The sequence below is a fragment of the Macrobrachium nipponense genome, chromosome 1, assembly GCF_015104395.2.
Source record: "Macrobrachium nipponense isolate FS-2020 chromosome 1, ASM1510439v2, whole genome shotgun sequence".
Lineage (NCBI taxonomy): Eukaryota > Metazoa > Arthropoda > Malacostraca > Decapoda > Palaemonidae > Macrobrachium > Macrobrachium nipponense.
The window spans coordinates 108,491,480-108,511,345 of NC_087200.1; the positions used below are offsets into that span (position 1 = coordinate 108,491,480).

General features: G+C 35.6%; 1 protein-coding gene across 1 annotated transcript in view; it reads left to right on the plus strand.

The window, feature by feature from the left end:
- Nucleotides 1–762: 762 nt before the first annotated feature.
- Nucleotides 763–19,866, plus strand: part of LOC135220265 (uncharacterized) — a 20,460-nt gene continuing 1,356 nt past the window's right edge. Inside the window, exons 1-13 of the mRNA XM_064257529.1 lie at nt 763–907; nt 3,691–3,819; nt 4,568–4,708; nt 5,480–5,608; nt 6,164–6,298; nt 7,802–7,930; nt 8,338–8,478; nt 9,044–9,181; nt 9,589–9,723; nt 10,213–10,341; nt 10,789–10,929; nt 12,799–12,927; nt 13,544–13,681. Of these exons, the coding sequence (XP_064113599.1) occupies nt 4,621–4,708; nt 5,480–5,608; nt 6,164–6,298; nt 7,802–7,930; nt 8,338–8,478; nt 9,044–9,181; nt 9,589–9,723; nt 10,213–10,341; nt 10,789–10,929; nt 12,799–12,927; nt 13,544–13,681 (1,432 nt within the window). The 5' untranslated portion in view covers nt 763–907; nt 3,691–3,819; nt 4,568–4,620. The remainder of the gene's footprint in view (nt 908–3,690; nt 3,820–4,567; nt 4,709–5,479; nt 5,609–6,163; nt 6,299–7,801; nt 7,931–8,337; nt 8,479–9,043; nt 9,182–9,588; nt 9,724–10,212; nt 10,342–10,788; nt 10,930–12,798; nt 12,928–13,543; nt 13,682–19,866) is intronic.

Genomic DNA, 19,866 nt, shown 5'->3' on the forward strand with positions numbered 1-19,866 from the left:
CTGAAGAGAGAGACCGCAGTCTCTGAAATATGGTGCTTATCTTTCCATATTTTGGCGTTTTAATGGGCTCTTTTTATTAGTAGATTGGATGTACGAAGTTTTCCGTCGTCGTCAAAAGCCAAGGACCTTGGCCAAAACACTCATATTGATGGCTAAATATATGTCAGTTATTGTACTCCCAATTTTTTCGTAATATCACTATTCACAAAGTGCCCTTTCTGTATTTTTCTCCGGTGAAACTAAAAAGTGACTCGTTTCTGTTACAGGGAAGCCCAGGTAAGTGCTTTTAGTCTCGGAGGGCAAATGTAGCTACACTTCGGCAACAGCTTTGTAAGTATAAGAAACAAAAAAGTTTTAGACGCCCCAATTTGGATCTCTCTTTATTTGGACGCAAAGGTCAGAGAACAAACTTGAAAATCAATACTTTATAGTCATGATGAAAAATATTTTTGATTTAATGTCTTTCACACATATTTACCCTAATGCTTTATTCCTTCCTAGAGCTTCTAGAAGTTCATTAACCAAAAGATTACTGACTTCCATTTCATTAGAAAATAATTTATTTTTCTGACGGTACCTATACATACTATATATACTCCACAGATGACAGCAATTTCCAGGCTCCAGCCTTTGGAATAACCACTTTAAAGAAGTTACTGGTTCTTGATAAGGTTCTCATCTCATCTCATCTCATTCCACCGTTTGTGGTTGGCTGGAAAGTCTTTTATGAATGACGTCACCCCAAGTTAATGCTTTTCTTTCTGTTCAATTGCAGGTTGCACTGAGCATCCAGAATGCACAACCAAGGGTGGGTTCTGCGTCACTGGGAAAATCGAAGACACCTGCAGTGGCGGCGTAGAGTTGAAAGGTGGATGCAAGCAAGGGTATTGTTCCTGCTGTATTCCACGTGAGTGAGTTACCATCACAGTCGCCATAATAGGGAAATTCACTTACATTACCTTTCTTGCTGAAAATCCACATGTATCAATCCTAAAATATTCAAAACCTTAATTCAGGTAAAGTGCCATTTTAACCTTTTCTTAGGACAGACATTAGTCCCATTGATAGAATATAAAGTAAAGTATGACCCCTTCATGTATATGAATTTGATATTAATTACATTAAGTACACAATGATACACAATAGGGACAGTCATTCCTCGAAAGCTTGTAAGTTTTCAAATCAAATCTCTCAGATACCATATCCTGTTGGAATGAGGTCCTGGGATTACACGCACACACACACGCACGCACCTGTAATGTCATCGTAGAAGAAAAGTAAGAGCATATTTAGAATCGTCGCAAAAATTTCTATCAGAATAATGTTTTCTTTATTTATCTACAACTAATATTAAAGAAGTGAGCATGGCTGGATATTTGGATCAAAACGTGACCCAGAAAACATTCCCCTCATATCATCGTTATTTTTCATCGTAAAAGAAGACTAAGAGCGTATGCATTTAGAATCCTCGTGATAAGTTAATTCAAAATAATGCTTTCTCTGTTCTCATCGAATAATAATAAAGAAATCAGCAAGGCCAGATATTCGGATCAAAACGACACCCGGGTAAAAACCATCCCCTATAAAATCTGCTTATATGGCCTGACTTTGGTTCAATTCGGTCCAGTAGTTTGGCCGTCTATAGCGAATGTATACACATACATAGTCTGACTGTCAGATTTAGTTATATATATATATATATATATATATATATATATATGTATATATATATATATATATACAGTCGACCGCCACTATTTATGGAACATATATACATCATTTGTGGAAAATGTACCTATTTGCAGTATTTTTCCCTGAGAAATATTCACTAATCACTGTATTTTTAATTAATTTTCATCAATAAATTCACTGTTGTGGCATGCATACCCGGAGAATACCAGCGGCCGAATGTATGATATATATATATATATATATATATATATATATATATATATATATATATATATATTATATATATATATAATACTTCAGGGGGTACCATGATACATTAGTAGATTGCCATAGTTTATTAAAAAACGTTTCGCACACAATTCTCGGTGCATCATCAGTCTGTGAACAATAAAAGTAAATACATTATAAAAAGGAATTCACAAAATTACAAGGTAATTAAAAATTAATGGTTTAAAAAGAAAAGCAGAAGTTAAAAGTTAAAAAAATACGTTAAAACACTGTAAAAAGAGAGAGAGAGAACTGAGACACCAACCATCCAAGGCAAAAGACGAAGAAGGAATAGCAAAACCTGACGTCCCAAACAAAAAGTCAGTTATGCCAAATACAGAGGGGAAGCCGTGGTGTGATTGTTCAAAGAGGGAACTAGCCTTTTGATAAGTAATGACTCCAGAGTAGTTAGATGATCTGGGTCCTTTGTATATCCAATAATAGAGAAGTGCTGTTTCAAGACCTCTATTTTGCATATAGCAGCATGATTTTTAATGTTAGAAAACTCTGGTTGCTTAATTCTCTGGCCTGTACGAAAACTGAAACCCATGTGGCTGCAATATCTCACTTGCAACAGCCTACGAGGTCTTGAAACAGCACTTCTCTATTATTGGATATACAAAGGACCCAGATCATCTAACTACTCTGGAGTCATTACTTATCAAAAGGCTAGTTCCCTCTTTGAACAATCACACCACGGCTTCCCCTCTGTATTTGGCATAACTGACTTTTTGTTTGGGACGTCAGGTTTTGCTATTCCTTCTTCGTCTTTTGCCTTGGATGGTTGGTGTCTCAGTTCTCTCTCTCTCTCTTTTTACAGTGTTTTAACGTATTTTTTTAACTTTTAACTTCTGCTTTTCTTTTTAAACCATTAATTTTTAATTACCTTGTAATTTTGTGAATTCCTTTTTATAATGTATTTACTTTTATTGTTCACAGACTGATGATGCACCGAGAATTGTGTGCGAAACGTTTTTTAATAAACTATGGCAATCTACTAATGTATCATGGTACCCCCTGAAGTATTATTATCTACGCCGACTGGAGACCTATATATATATATATATATATATATATATATATATAGATATAATAATATTATATATTATTAATATATATAAATATATATATATATAGTTATATATATATATATGTGTGTGTGTGTGCGTGTGTGTGTGTTATGTATGTTTTTTATTTTCATTATTCAGGCTGAGTATTGGAGACTAGAGACTAAAAACATTTTGAACTTATAGCATGTTACTAAAAGTATCAAGTGTAATGAACAAGGCTGTATTAATTGCAGGCTACCTGTCAATATTAAATGGCATTGAATATTTTAACTCAGGTATTAGTATTCTTCAGCAAGAATAACAACAAAATAAATTGATATTTCATCTGTTTTTTATGTTTTCTCAGGAACCATCACGGTTTACTACTTCACCTTATGGAAAACCTTCCCAAAAATTTCATATCCCTATGAATTCTTCGAAAGTGGTAGGAGTAAAGAGCCAAAGACGTAGTTTATTATATAGGATTACAAAAGATGTTCGAGTGTCTAAATTTATATTGATGTCCCCATTCAATTTAATTCGATTTCACACCGGATTTCTGTTGAAATTAGGACCACAAACTTTGGTATAAAACGACAACTAGGGTTGAGAACCGATTTGAAACTTTGGAACATCTGTAAGATGAAGAGTAAGATTAACGTTCTTTGTTTCAAACTTCCAGCTTGCACAGCTCTTGAGAGGTGTACCAGCAATGGAGGACAGTGTTTCAACAAGAATAGTAACTTCCAATGCAACGCAACCGTCTACCTTGAAGGCTGCAGTCAGTCGTACTGTGCTTGCTGCATTCCCAGTAAGTGACTTTCCACACAAAAAAATGGCTAGGCCTCTTCTTCATTCTGTATGCTTTCTCTGTTAATAGGGACATTTCTTGCCATTATTTACCTCATAGGAGGGTAGTGCCACCATCGCACTTCACACGGTGCACTGTAAGCATTACCCCTTTCTTTCTTTCTATACCTCCATTTATATTCTTTTTCTTCTATCATACTTTCTACCCTCTCCTAACAATTGTTTCATAGTGCAACTGCTTTGAGGTTTCCCTCCTGCAACACCTTTAAAAACTTTTACTGTCAATTTCCGTTTCAGAGCTGAATGGCCTTAGTTGCTCCAGTGCTTGGCATAATGCCAAAAATCTATATATATCAAACAAATCATAGTTTCCAGTGCCTGTCGTAAATCTTGCATTCCAATTCCTTGCCATTTTTTTCTTAAAAAAAAAACAAGAGTAGAGAGCACCAAAATCCTTGGTTTTTAAAAATTGCAATTTCTCTATTAATGAATATCGTCCTAAACAGAAAGATATACGTTGCAATCTATACTATTGTGAAAAGAAACCTTAAAGAGTAACTGTCAGTTCTAAAACAAAATACAGTATCATTAGGTCTTCCGTACAATCTTCACCAATACTTGAGAAGCGAGTGAGACAAACCGAACTATGTAACATACAAATAGTGCCCTGAAGTTGTAGACATTTGATGAGCTAAGTGTTTACTTATAGTGTGTCTGCAGAATGTTTTCACCGCTACTGGTCATTTCAGATGTTACTGTCTGCATTGAAAAGCCCCAGTGTGACACTGCTAATGGCACCTGTATGAAACCCGATGCCTGGAGTACTTGTAACGGTGCAGTTGACAGCTCTGCCTGCTATGGCACAAACTGCGCTTGTTGCAAGCCAGGAGGTAAGTTGGAGAGGCTGTAAACAGATGAAGGATACGGGTATAGAGAACACCTAAAAGAGAGTACACAGTTATACAGACATGTACGTATTCAATTTATAGGTGCTCCTTTGGTGGAATTCTACACTTTGGGTATCACCTGTCTGTCGGTCTATCTACATATCTATTCAAAAATCTAATATTATAAAGTTTAATTTACACTTCCTTGTATAAATTAAGTAACTGAATGTTTTAATTTTAAAAAGATCTCTATTTTATTGCATTTAAGCAGAGGATTTTGAACTTTGCAAATGCTTTCAAGAATAAACATTTCATTAGTTTTGATTTTAAATTAGCATTACGTATATTCCCTGTCATGATGTATTCTAAAAGTATGAGATAAAAGAAGGAATAGTTGTCATGTTTGGAGAAAATGGAGAAAAATGTCCGTGGTTGCATCACAACATATCCCATGAGCTATCAGTTAGAAATCAAAATGAAAATCAGTTTTTTTTTTCTAATTCGAAGTGAATTAGAATTTTTGTTGTCAGTGACAGTATTTAACAGACGGATTTTAGAAGGCCTTTTGAATCCCCAAACATGACTTAAGATTCTTTGACATGTTCACTGCTAACGTCTAAAGGAGTTTCCTTTTGGTGTGTTTAGTACTACAGATCAGAATCCACAATGTATAGAGAATCCTTAAATCACCTGTCATTGCATTGGCATGCAAACATAAGTATATTGAGGAGGGTATCATGGATTGTAATAATCATTATGTCGATGTGTCCTCAGCTTGTACACCAAAACCCATCTGTTCGAACAATGAAGGCTACTGCTTCGACACCACAAGTACTCAAACCTGCAGCGGAACTGTCTATGCCGATGGTTGTGATGGACCAAACTGTGCTTGCTGTTTCACCAGTAAGTGGCTTCACTCAGTCGTTATTTCTTTTCCCTCTGGAACAGATGTGCTAAGTATTACCAATTCTTTCCCTTTGGCCATGCCAGTGCTCCCTTTGTTGTCGTCACTCGCCTAGTTTACCCAAAGCTGCACAGCAGCATCTAGTACATAGTAAGACTGCTTTCGTTCATGAAACAGAAAACATTTTCATCCATTCTTATATACACATATCTTTTACTGTACCTCCATTCACATTCTCTTTCTTCCATCTTACTATTCACCCTCTCCTAACAAATGATTATTAGTGCAACTGTGAGGTTTTTCTCATGTTACACCTTTCAGACCTCTTTACTGTTAATTTCCGTTTCAGCACTGAATGACCTCATAGGTCCCAGCACTTGGCTTTTGGCATAAATTCTATACTCCATAATATTCTATTTTATTCTGTATACATACTGTATACTGTAGCTCAAAATGGATTTCTGTGAACAGAAACATTTTCAATATAGAAGGAATTTTTTCCCAACATTCCTTATGCATAACATTAGTGATGTTACGGCCATCTGTCTTTTCAGATCCTAATATTTGTGTGGAATTACCTGAATGTGGAGGAGACAGCGGGAGATGCGTGAAAGATGATGACTGGGGAACTTGCTATGGCTTGGCTGAACCAGCAGGTTGTCTTGGAAACAAATGCACTTGCTGCCAGGGTGAGTCACATGAACTACAGTAGAAGAACTGGCTACTATATTTTTTTGCCCAATGTCTTTATAAGGCATACATTCATGCATCTATCTGTCTGTCTATCCAATCTATCTACCTATATATATAAATATATATATATATATATATATATATATATATATATATATATATATATATATATATATATAATATATATATATTTGTGTGTATGTATGTATGTAGATATGTATTATATAGATTTTATGTATATGATTGCCTATTTTAATGTAATTTAACCATTTTATATGAAATTTAGAGCCCATGATAATACTATCAAAATGACACACACATTTTATACATATATATATATATATATATATATATATATATATATATATATATAATATATATATATATATATATATATATATATATATATATATATATATATATATATATATATATATATATATATATATCCTTAAATCACTTTTTTCGTAGTTTGTTCTACATTTTCAAGTGCACACTAAATATAAAAGAAGTTGACTGGCCTATATGTACAAAAAACAGAAAGGGGACGTGTTACAGTTTATTAATCTGGGCGGCATGTTCTTCAAGCAAAAGAGATAAGGAAAGAGGATCAAGGTATAATCCTGGGTAGAATTTAAATTCCTAGTTGACGTCCCTGCGATAATGATGGTCTCCAGCAGGTTCCTTTTTCGATGATCTTTGACCCTGCAGATTATTGAGGAATTAACCCAGTTAATAGCATGGCCTGTCTTAAGTCACTGATCCACAATGCCATTATTAGTTGATCCTCTTGAAATGGCTTATTCGTGCTGAGAACATCATACATTTAGCACTTTAGAAGTCTGCCCGACTTTTTAAAAATTTAGAGTGAACTTGAAAATATAGAATAAGCTACGAAAGTACTTGTTCCAAGTTCCTGTTTCATTTTCCTTTCTACCATGGACTTAATGATATTCTCAAGTACGTGTTCCTTCGTGCTACATTGGATACATACATACACACACACACACACACACACACACATATATATATATAATATATATAAGAATATATATATATCATATATAATATATTATATAGATATATATATATATATATATATATGTGTGTGTGTGTGTGTGTGTGTGTGTGTGTGTGTGATAAATTATTTTGTAGAATATACAATATAAATTCAAGTTTAAAATAATAAAACAATATTACTCAATAATTGCCTATATTGCCTGAAAGTTCTTAGTTTTGTATACTTATCTATAACTTGCTCTCTGATATTTATATCAGGTTAACTTTATAATCACTTATTTTAACGTAAGCCTAGACAACAAGGACAGTACAGAGAACCTCTTACATTACAAACCTAACAAAAGTTCTTGTATTTCAGGGTCATATGTCAATTTTTAATGATTGCTGCAAGGATCCCGGATTGAATGCGAAGATATAAATAATATGAAATAATGATAATCTATGCTTAAAGACATGTTTATCTGCCCTTAAACTCTCAGATTGTACCCGTAATGCCCAGTGTACTGCTAATCAAGGATATTGCTACAATAGTGCGAGTAGCTACACGTGCACAGGTACCATCTACGAACAAGGATGCGGGGAGGCTGCATGTCACTGTTGTATTAATGGTACGTCACTTCAGTGATCCTTCATTTTATTTGTAAATGAAATAGCAACTTTTCATATGTTAAAAATTTCTTATCTTTATTTTTCAAACACTCTGGAACCATTGAAATTTTGGTTAATCAGTTGTATAGTTTTTGTACTTAGGCTCTTTTGATGACTCAAGTTAGTAATTGCTTTATTTTTCTACAAAAGTTAAGCTGGAATGTCCACAGTATTCTGCACAAAGCCTATCATTCTCAAAACATATTGGACACAAACTTAAATATATTTGATATACAAGTTGACTCTTGTAGTGTATTCCTCAGGAAGTCATGTTAAGTGGCCACATTTCACTCATACACAGTACTTGAAATGTTTAGCATTTACTTCGGTGTATGAACAGTGCTTAAACTACTGTTGACCTTTTCAGATACTTCCCTCTGTGTTCTGTTACCTGACTGCGAGAACAGTGGTGGATCTTGCATGAAACCTGCAAACTGGAGTACCTGTGTTGGTGCAATTGACTCGGCTGATTGCCTTGGAGATGACTGTGCCTGTTGCCATCCAACAGGTAAGCCTCCAAAGGATTGATTATGTAAATGCGAACCTCCAAAGGAAGGGTACAGTCAATGAACGTCCTGTACTTCATGGCAAAGTTTTTTTTTATGGAGACGTTCCTCAGTTCTGATACGTTTACCTGTCTATCTGTCTAGTATCATAAATGTTACATGTAGAACAGAATTACTCTGATATAAGAAGAGAACTTTATTTCAAAGGATATCTCTTACATGTATTGCAATTAGAATCTACATTGTGGACGGAACTTTAAGGCTACAAATATGTATGAATTTCAGTTTAAGATGTGTACCATTCTGTTTGTTAATATATAAGCACAATTGATGAACTAAATGCAAACAGTTACGAACTCTTAACAACAATGAGGGAATACAGAGTAGCCAATTTTCCTGAAATATCAATCCCTCGGCTTTCTATATTGCCTATAAAATAACAATATATACATATACTTTCATTATTTATAATAATGCAGTTTTGTAGGTACCAAATTAGAATGTGTGTATTTGCAAAAGTTACACAAAATGATGAGCACATTAAAATAAATGTAATATTTCCTAAAGCTGTTTCAGGATGTTCACCAAAACCCATCTGTTCAGACAATAATGGTTACTGCTTCATTACGAATAGCAGCCATGTATGCAATGGTATCACTTATGACGAAGGGTGTGATGGACCAAATTGTGCTTGTTGTTTCATGGGTAAGTGGCTTTGGTTTGCATCTGCAATCAATTCTTTCGCTTCTCATTTGGCTCAAGCACCAAGAATCTTATAAAGAGCCATTTTCCTTTCGTTCTCGGGTTATAGTACATATATTTTCACAAAGTCTCTGTAAGGAGTAACTTTTTCTGATAAGATTTTATAGAGTAGCACAAAAATAAGCATAAGACCTTGTGTTCTTTCATAAAATATAAGACTTTATTCATATCTAAATATATTAACAGTAACTATCAATGGGTTTCTTGAGACAAAACATAATGGATAATATACATGGATTTTCTTCACTGCATTTAGAAGATTTTACAAAATGCTTATCACATAATGTATTATTAATCCAGTTTGTAATCTTTTGTGTATTATTGATATCATGAGTGTTTTATCATTCCAGATCCTGATAACTGTGTGGAATTACCTGAATGTGGAGGAGACAGCGGGAGATGCGTGAAAGATGATGACTGGGGAACTTGCTATGGCTTGGCTGAACCAGCAGGTTGCCTTGGAAACAATTGCACTTGTTGCAGGGGTGAGTCACATAAAGAACAGTACAAGAAATGGATGTATTTTGTTGCTCAATTGTTTATAAGGCATAGTCATATATTTCTAGGATAACTAAAATGCTAATGTAATTTGTTATGTAATATTGGAAGCACATGGAAAAGGAGATCTTTACAGTATAGATAATATGTGTCTAGGTTTAAACTTCTGGAACACTACTATGCAGTAACAGTAGTTGCCTATATTTTCTGAAAGTTCTTAGCTTCGTATGTTTTTAACTTGCTCTTTGATATTTTTATTCAGTTAACTTTATTGTCATTTTTTAAACTTAAATAAAAACAATAAGGTCAATACACAGAGAACCCCACGTTACAACCTAACAAAATTTTTGTATGTCTGGATTATATGTAAAGTGATAATTCTTTCAAGGATGAAGGCTTAAGTGTACAGATATGAATAACATGAAATGATGATTAACTTTATGTAAAGGAATGCTTATCTTCCCCCAAACTCTCAGATTGTACCCCCAATTCCCAGTGTACTGCTAATCAGGGATATTGCTACAATAGTACGAGTAGCTACACGTGCACAGGTACCATCTACGAACAAGGATGTGGGGAGACTGCGTGTAACTGTTGTATTAATGGTACGTCACTTAACATAACCTGGGTTCTGTTATCATTGCACTTGGAACACCATTTTCTCCCTTTTTTTAGCATCTTTTCATTATTTTACAAAAGCTCTGGAATCTGGAAATCATTATTTCACCATGCATTGTCTTGGCATTTCAGAGTACTGTTACACTCATGTTACATGATATTTTTCTTGGAAGATGCCATGTAGACTTAGGTTATTTTGTTGTTATACATATATAAAATGAGAAGTGAGTTGGCCTTCTAAATAATGCTTATTTTAATTCTCAAGAGACACTAGTTATCCACTGTGATGTTTAACATATAAAACATGTTCTGAATTTCCAGCACTTTTATGGTGCTATCAAATAGTACTTGTAAGGAGACTGAAAGAATGTAATGACTGCTTGCGAGCTTTACCCATGATATATATGCGATGTCACTGCCTTTCATCTTTCCAGATACTTCTCTCTGCGTTCTGTTACCTGGGTGTGAGAGCAGTAGCGGATCTTGCATGAAGCCTACAGACTGGAGTAGCTGTAATGGGACAGTTGATTCCACTGAATGCCTTGGAGATGACTGTGCCTGTTGCAGTCCAGGAGGTGAGATGCTGAACCTCCTAAAGGGCCAGTCATTATGAACCTTGAAAATGGAGACAAAAATGTATCGAATTGCCAGGTTTTTTCATGGCAGAGTCTTGTACTCTTAGCCAAGTGTGTGTATATAAATCTGCATAAACTTCTACCATTTTATCTTTCCGTAATTAGTTTATCTTTAATTAATGATGACACTTTAATGTTCTAAACTTACTATTATTATGATTATTAGCATTATTATTGTTAATTATTATCATTAACAACTTAGCTACAACTCATGTTGGAAAAACACAGCGCCACAAGCCCTTGGGCTCCAATAATTAATGTGTTCCAGTAAAAGAAAAGAAATAACGCAACAGAAGTACAACAATAAAACATAAAACCCTTAAAAATTTTGAAATGAGAATCACATGAGCCTGCTATAAAAAATATAAAAAAAGCATTTGCAATTACACAGACACTGAAATTTCAATGTATTTACTTCATGACTAGGAAGGTTATTCCAGAGAAACTGTATGATACTGAATCTCACAGTAGTAAAGGCTAGGCTGTTCAAAGTAACTGCATATATCGCCACACAAAGGATGTCCAGATCTATGAAAAATATTAAAAGGAGCAGAAAGGTAGTTACAGAATTTAATTTTAAAGTCAGAATAAAAAAATTCATGGCGCTCACGTTCTTCTTCAGAAACTTCAGATGGCAGTTTAATGGTACAGACTGGAATTTACTAGAACTCAAGTTTTTATGCTGTAATATTTTCCTTAACTACGGAAGAATATCCAGAACACAAAATGCTGTGAATGCTGAGGAAATAGTAGTATATCCTGAGCCTACACAGTCTCTAAAACTCTCATGAGACTTTTTTGATTTGCCGGTTTCTTCTGTGGTTGAAGATGACATAGACCAGATATATTTCTCAAAAATGAATTTGCAGTACAGAATGGAACTTAGACTTTTAAATGGCTCATTTAATCAGCATTTATTGACAATGAAGAGATCTGGGTGGATAAGACCCCTAAAACAATCGCACTTTGAGTTTTGTAATGGTTCAGTTACATTCCTTAAGAGAACTTGCAACCACAGGCTTACATTCAAGAGGTGAGATCAGTACAAAAAGTAACATCATCCACCTATGTAACCAGTATGTATTCTGGGCCAGAGCTCACATCATGAGTACCCAGTACTATTATAAAACAGAAGTGAACCAAGATGACTGCCTTAAGAACCACAAAATTTACATTGTAGTGTAGTACATAGTAGCTCTTGTGCTTGCCAACAACTAAGCTTTGTGATATATTAGTTAACAATTCAGCAGTACCAGGAGATAATGCCACAACTTCCATTTGTATGAATTTGAAAACTAGTCTACTGGTATTAACACAGTCAAAAGCAGAGTGAAATACAAAGACTGGGCATTTCTATAAAAAATGAAATTGGAAAGAAGTGCATCACAAACACACAGGTTCATGTAGTGACCTGACTGTAAACTAGTAAATAGACTATTGTTTTTAGCAATGGCATTCATCAGTTTGTCATGATATGCTCTGAGATGTCCCTCAAGTGTTGGGAAGGTCAGCTAAATTCAGAATTCATTGTGAGCATAAATATGTTTTTCTTTTGTAATAAATATACCATAATTTTTTCCCATAAACTACCTATGGCAAGTTTTTCCTCATTTATTGATTTATATTACTTTATATTTCAGCTGAATTACTCTGTTGTGAAGAGTTTCATTTTGGGTTCCTGAATGTATTTGCCACAGAGCAGCAGCAATGGCTTTTAATTCAGCATTTTCATTAACAACTAAAATCTAATTATATTCAGGGATGAATGTCAGTAAGCCCAACTGAATAAAATCCTTGATGTGTTCACAGTCTGTTCACCAAGCAGCGCCTGCACCGGCAATAATGGTTACTGCTACAGTGTGCTGAGCAGCCACGTATGCAGTGGTACCGTGTTCTCTGAAGAATGCAGCGGGACAAATTGTTCCTGCTGCATTGAAGGTAAGAAACAGCCTTGTGAGATGAATTTTTCTTTTAATTTTCATTTCTGGTTTCTTATTCAAAGATTTCAAGATTTTTCTTTTAGTTATATCCTAAATGTTGAGGAATATTGAACACTTCTGTCTCCTTCAGGTACAAAATTTCTAAATTTGTATTTAAAATCGTTTCAGAACAGCAAATACTTTCCCCCTAAAGGGAAGTGGGAAGCTTTCATGCTTCTCTGTTTAATTGTCAAAAGACAGTGAAAAGAAGAAAACCGAAATATACTATTGTTTTTGCTCATAATAATTGGCATATTAATTTTCAGTTGTCACTGACACAAAACGTGATATTTATATACTACACTTTACTGATCTTTCAGAATTTATTCCTTCAAGACCATCCAAGTAACGTTATCATGAGTTCATTTTATTTAGATGGGATATGTTGGTATCATAATTTACACAGCAATATTTGAAGAGTTTTTCGTGATTATTGTATGAATCCATATCATCATTATCAATCTATTTATCGCAAATCTGTATAGGGTTTGCACTTAATCTTATGAACGGTCTACTATATCACCTGTTGCAGTGTAACAGTGAATAAATCTAACTGAATGAATTGTTTCTTGAAGAATTCACAGTTTGTGGAAATGACAGCACATGCACAGCTCAAGGGGGTTACTGCTACAACGAATTAAGTGGCCAAGTTTGTAATGACATCATTGATGCAACACTGTGCTCTAGTGCAACTTGCAGCTGCTGCCTTCCTTGTAAGTGACTTTCCCTCAGGAGTATTTTCATGAATATTCCTCTGTTTCTATTTAAATTATTCTTTCTACTTTTTCTCTTGACACCATATTAAAGACAGTAAACATTTTATCATTTGGAAGACTAGAAATGAAATTTTTTCTTTCTGTAAATAAATTTTTTCCAAAGATAATTGAATCTTGAAGAACCTCTGTCCTTATAATGGAAAATATGAAAATCTAAATATATCAGAACAGGCAAATATTTTCCATTTAACGAAAAGAGAGACAGCTGGATGCTTGTCTGGCCAACTGTCAGAAATGATTAGAGGAAGGTTAAAATGTGCAGTTGTTCTTTATTAATAACGACTGATTTAATTTTCAACAGATGCCTTACACTATCCCAAATATTCAACATGTTGTTCCTACCATATTCTATAATCTTTGTTATATTTTGCATTTCTGATACTGAAAGAATTTTATGTTTGCCATTGTGCTAAACTAAAAACTGCATTGAATGCCAGTCATACCTGAGAGGACAATTGAGATGGTTAGTCAAAGCCTAGTCATGTTACACACCAACCGAAGCCTACAGCAAGGTACTATATTCATTGTGGATATTCACATGGGGCCAGTGAGAAAACGTTTGGCCACAGGCTGTACATCACTAAATGTAAACTTTGAGTTTAGTACCCTTGAATTATCAGTTACTCAAAGAAAATTTAATACATATGTACACATCCTTTTATTATTTGGGTATTAATATTATTAATCTTATCTTATTTCATTAAGAAGAATGGGAATTTATATGCTGCAGCCCTTACACTGTGGTTCTTCAGACAGTGGTTGAAAAAAGGAGGGGTAATTCTTAATGAGGGTATCCTTACAGGCGGACTTTTGGAGTTATTACCGTAGTCCCTCATGGCATGTTGGTATTGGAGAGGCGAGTTGTAGTTATACTGATTAAGGAATGGTGGCATCTCTTCTCAGGGCACAGTATTTGTTATATTTGTTAATGAGATTGCTGCTAATGGCGGGACTATTCTTCATGAGATATGGGGCAGTCCTCTGATCCTTATAAGGTCAACTGTTGTGTCTTCTTCACCAGACATTACATGAGCCAAGAGGATATTTTATAGGACTGTCTCGTCCTTCTTGTAGTTAGTGTTTATATAGCCTCTATGAAACAGTCATATGGTACTTTCGCCCTCCTTGGGGACAAAGCTCTCCCGATGGTACCACTTGTCGATAGCATTCCTTATCACTTGTCAAGCTCTGTGAGCAGTATCCCCTGGCACCAACCAGTCAGCACCTCTGGTGCTTGGCCAGACTCATAGCTGATTGTAGAGCTCTCTTGGCTGTGATAACCAACAGCAAATCTTCCCATATTTTTCTAAACCCATTTTCCATCATCAATAAGCTATATAATTATTCCTTGAGCCATTCACCCTTTGTAAATGATAGCATGAACTACTGCAATGTTAGGTTAATAAGTGAACTTTTGTTAGCTTCTGTATGGTTTGCTTGCTGTATGAAGGAACTTGCTGTGCTGAGAAAGCACAGTTTATGCTCATAGCATGCAAACTACCATTCTTTTCAATGAAGTATACCTTAAAATGGGGCTTATTCGTAAGATGATATTATTATTATTATTATTATTATTATTCTGTTAAAAAGAATGGCTGTGTTAACAATTCTATTCTTCTTATTAATAGCTTCTCTGTCTCAGCAATATTATTTAATAAACCAGCCAATATTCATATTGGTATTAATTAGGAAAGGTGCGGGAATACTTTTTTTTCACTAGGAAAAATAAAACAGGGATTTTGATGGCTGATATATCAGATTCTATGTTTGTGCAGGGTTTGTCGACTGGTATACTGTATACTGGTATACAGGAAGACTGAATGACTGGCCTTATTCAAGCGGGGTTTGTCTCCTGGTATGCCGGTAAAACTGGTCATGGCCAGGCAGGGTTCATCATTATATATTCAGGCTGGTATTTTTCTCTAGTTCTGCTAGTATTATTCTTCTTTTGTTGGCATGTTTTGACCTCCTCGAAGGTCACATTGGAACATGTTAACAGAGGAACTGAAAAACCAGTGTCTTGTTGGCGATATTTGTAGTGACTCAGCTCAGGCTGATTTCTCATTGGCTGAGCTGGTCTCAGGCGAAGTCTAGGATCCCGCATGGATGGTCGCAGTTCTTCTCGAGTGTGATTGCTCAGATGTTCCTGGGGATGGGCACTGGAATTCCTTACATCCTGCAGACGTCCCTGATTGGCTGGCATGTTCGTGGGACTATTGACAGTCATCCTCTGGATGGTGGTAGGCAGGAGAAAAGATTCCTGTGTGATGTTCCAGTCCAGCTTCTCCTTCCCAATATGCAATGCTTCCCGCCATAGTTCGGATCACCAGAGATCTCCTCCCAGTTTATTATTTCTCTTAGGATCTGTTGGATCTTCAACCATTAAAATCTAAGAATGCCTTCTCTGTCACTAATACAGGCGAGCAATTTTTTTTTTCTAAAACTGCAGTAGAACTTTGAGTAGGTCAGCTGTTATATGTGGTCCTGTCCACAAATAATCATTCAAGTATAACCCATTTTTCCCCTGCCTTACCGAACAGTCAAATACAATACTATCCAAATAGGGGTTTGTATTGTATTTTTAACACTATAGTGTTGAAAAATGAGTTCACCATTCATCATTCTTGAAATATTGCACCCTCCCTGTTACACCCTATCCACCTGATCCTTCAGGATTTTCGGATAGTTTCCTAGATACTGAGTGTTCTTCCGAAAACTGACACACGTTGCTTCAGTCTATTCAACGCCAACTTAAACTTGTAGGTTAATCTATATCTATTGCCTTTCCAAGGCAACGCCACAACATACTGTTTGTCAACTTCGGAATAGGTTATAGTACCCTCAGAGTTCTCTAATACCTTTTTTTCCTCTTCTGTTATCTCACTGCAGTCATTACCCAAGTGATCTATACTCCACAAAGTTTCAAGGTCTTTCTTTGGTTCCTTTAAAGGAGTAGCCCCTTCATTCATAGTTTCATCATTCATTTCCACTGCCAGTTTTAAAGTAGAAACATGAGCCTTCTTGGTGGGAGGAGAACTGCAGGTTCTGGTTACCACATGAGCAAATATGGTTGGTAGCAATACTAAATTCTCAAATTTCCTAAACCCTGGATGTAGAAAGTTGTACACACTGTCAAACCCTATCAACAACACTATAGGCAATTGTTTCTTTATGGGTAGATCGAAATCTTTATCAGCCAAACTGATTTTCATTTTGCACAACAACCTTAAATTCCTTTTAACATCGAATTTCTTTGTATATTCTGGTAGCTCATCAACCACTATACAATCCATTTTTATTAATCTACCCTGGTGAGGCACAGCGATGTTAACCATTTCATACTGTTTGATGGTTTTGAAGTCAAACAGCCTCTCAATGCTATGTTCTCAGCAACCCTTGCTCTTACAATGGAGTCCTTCAAGAGCAGATCTCTTGATGAAAGACCTCTCGGCACAGGTATCCAACAACATTCAATTTTGCACAATGCACCTCTTTTACCCTTCATTTGTATTGTGGCTGTAGGTAAGATCGACAGATTAGTCTTCTTATTTCCCTGTCCGATATTTGTCAGAGAGAGCGTTCCAGCTTGTACGCCACCTTCCTTAGTCTTTGGTTTATTTTAATTGCATATAACCTTATGATGTCTAACACTGCAACTGTTGTTACAGCCTTGCCTGCCACAATCGGAAATGAAATTTTACTGGATGCACATTCGGAACACAACCCCAGAGTTTTAAATTTTTCTATGTTTCCTCCTCAGGTTAATTCTTACAATATGTCCATAAATGATTGCCTCCGTAAAGTGCACATCCTTTCACCTAGTTTACCTTGGCTTTGTTTGTATTTTTAGACCCCACTGATGCTTTTGTTTATTGTTCTTGTTCTACTGAGAAAGTAGATACACTTGTTAAGGGTTTAGCTTTTACTGCTTCATTCTATATTTCCTCTTCAAGATATATTTTGAAAGTGTCAAATTTAAGCCAATCTTTCCTACACCTTCGTTTTATTACTTCACTAACGGTACAGGGTATTTTGGTGTAGAGCAAGATGGTATACAACTCATTCAATTCCAACTGCTCACTCTCCAATGATCTTATGCAACATTGGAATTACGCTCCGAATCTTTGTAGCGACTGCATCTGCGTGAGGAGTATCAGTCTGGAAGAGGTTTTTATTTTATTTTTTTTAAACTAAACATAACATGATTTCGTCTTTCCTGCCATGGGTCTCTTTTAATAAGTTCACTGCTTGTAAATAATGATCTCCTAATTTAAAACTGTTATCAGTTCCAAAGCATCACCTTGCATTAAACCCTTCAAATAAGAAAACTTCTGTATATTTTCAGTCAGCACGTTGATGCACTGATTCTTCAAATGTAGTTCCCAAAATGAATTCCATTCCGATACATCACTATCGAAATGTTTGAGGTCTAATTTAGGCAGCTTTACACTAGCTTTGACAGGCATTATTGGTGCACTAGTTTCAATTTTACAGCTAGAAGATTCATAATGGAGGAATTTAGTCTATGAATTTTCAGTGCCTACTTTTAAGCTATACTACTGTGCTTAAATCATATTCTGGTCAGGCTGTTCTGCAGGATCCATTAAATCCAATATTTCGCTATCCAATTGCTGGACCTTCTGCAAATACTCCATCAAGGAGTCTCTCAATGAAGAAATACGATGGATATCACCTGTACCAATAGTGGTTTCAATCTTTTTTGTCCAGTTGGTCTTAAAACCCCCATCTCTTCATCAGTTCTTCTATACGTATGGCATTGTATTGTGTATACCAATGAGTACATAAATTATATTAACTTACTATGAGTGTGAATGATGGATTTGTTATTGTGAAGATAAATCTAGCTAATAACTCTGCGGTGGGAATTTCTTTGGAATTTGTAGTTTTCTATAGTATTCCAGTTGCTTATTAAGAAAATACTGTTGCTTATTAAGAAAATACTGTTATAAGGAACGAATGAAGACTCGTGTGGTCACTGGTTGAGGTAAGTACTTTTGTGATTTATAGTCACTGTTCATACCTTTTCTTGGTGAGGTCATTCTAAGTGATGTCTCCACGCCTGGTTTTACCTTGGAAATTGATTTTTCCTACAGTTTCAGATGTAGAAGCATAGTCTTTGTTGATCAGTTTTACCTAACCCCCACCCATTCTTTCCCAACTTGTACCTTGTACACCCTACCCAAATACCCGACTTTCCCACAGCCTCTCCCTTGTGTGAAACATATGGCTCCGTGAGGGTTTGCATATCCCCCGGCCTCTACCAGAACACAAACATGGCTGCTTTGTTTATGTGTGTTCTCCCTCACCCTAAACCCTGAATTCCCAAAGTAACCCCCAAAAGATTAATACTGCTTCTGCATCAAAAGCACTAAAACTGTAGGAAAAATCAATTTCCAAGGTAAAAATAGGCCAGGAGTTATTAGCTAGAATTACCATTGTGAATGACGAGTTCAGTATCCCAGCCTAAATTATTTGAGACTCTTCCAGCACAGTCTGTACTTCGTAACTCTCATTCAAAGTTCATCACAGGAAAGCTACCCTTATTCTAGATATGCATATCCCTTAAAGGCACCTTCCCCAAACAAACTTTGAACAGAGAATACTTAAGAAATTATGATACAGAGATTTCGATGACTTCTTGTCGTCTTAAGTATGGCTTGAGTCAGTGAGTCATTTTAGCACAACCTTACATTCTTGTTAATGTAGCAAGACTGCTTCTCATGACCATGATTGACTGACTACCAAACGCATTCGTGTAACAACCCAAACAATCGAACAACCGATGATCAGTAATTAGAAGCTATTGCATGAAATAACTAAACACACCACTTTTCCTAACAAAATACAAATACAACAAAACATAATACCTTCCTTTCATACAATACACATTTCCACTTATGCAAATGAAGAAAATACATGCAAAGATACATTACAACTCTTGTTGAAGTTTCGACACCCAGAAACACCTAAGCACTCGCACTCAAGAAGAACTGCACCCATCCGTGCGGGATCCTAGACTTCGCCTGAGACTGGCTCAGCCAATGAGAAATCAGCACCTGAGCTGAGCCACTACAAATACCACCACCATGACACTGCTTCTT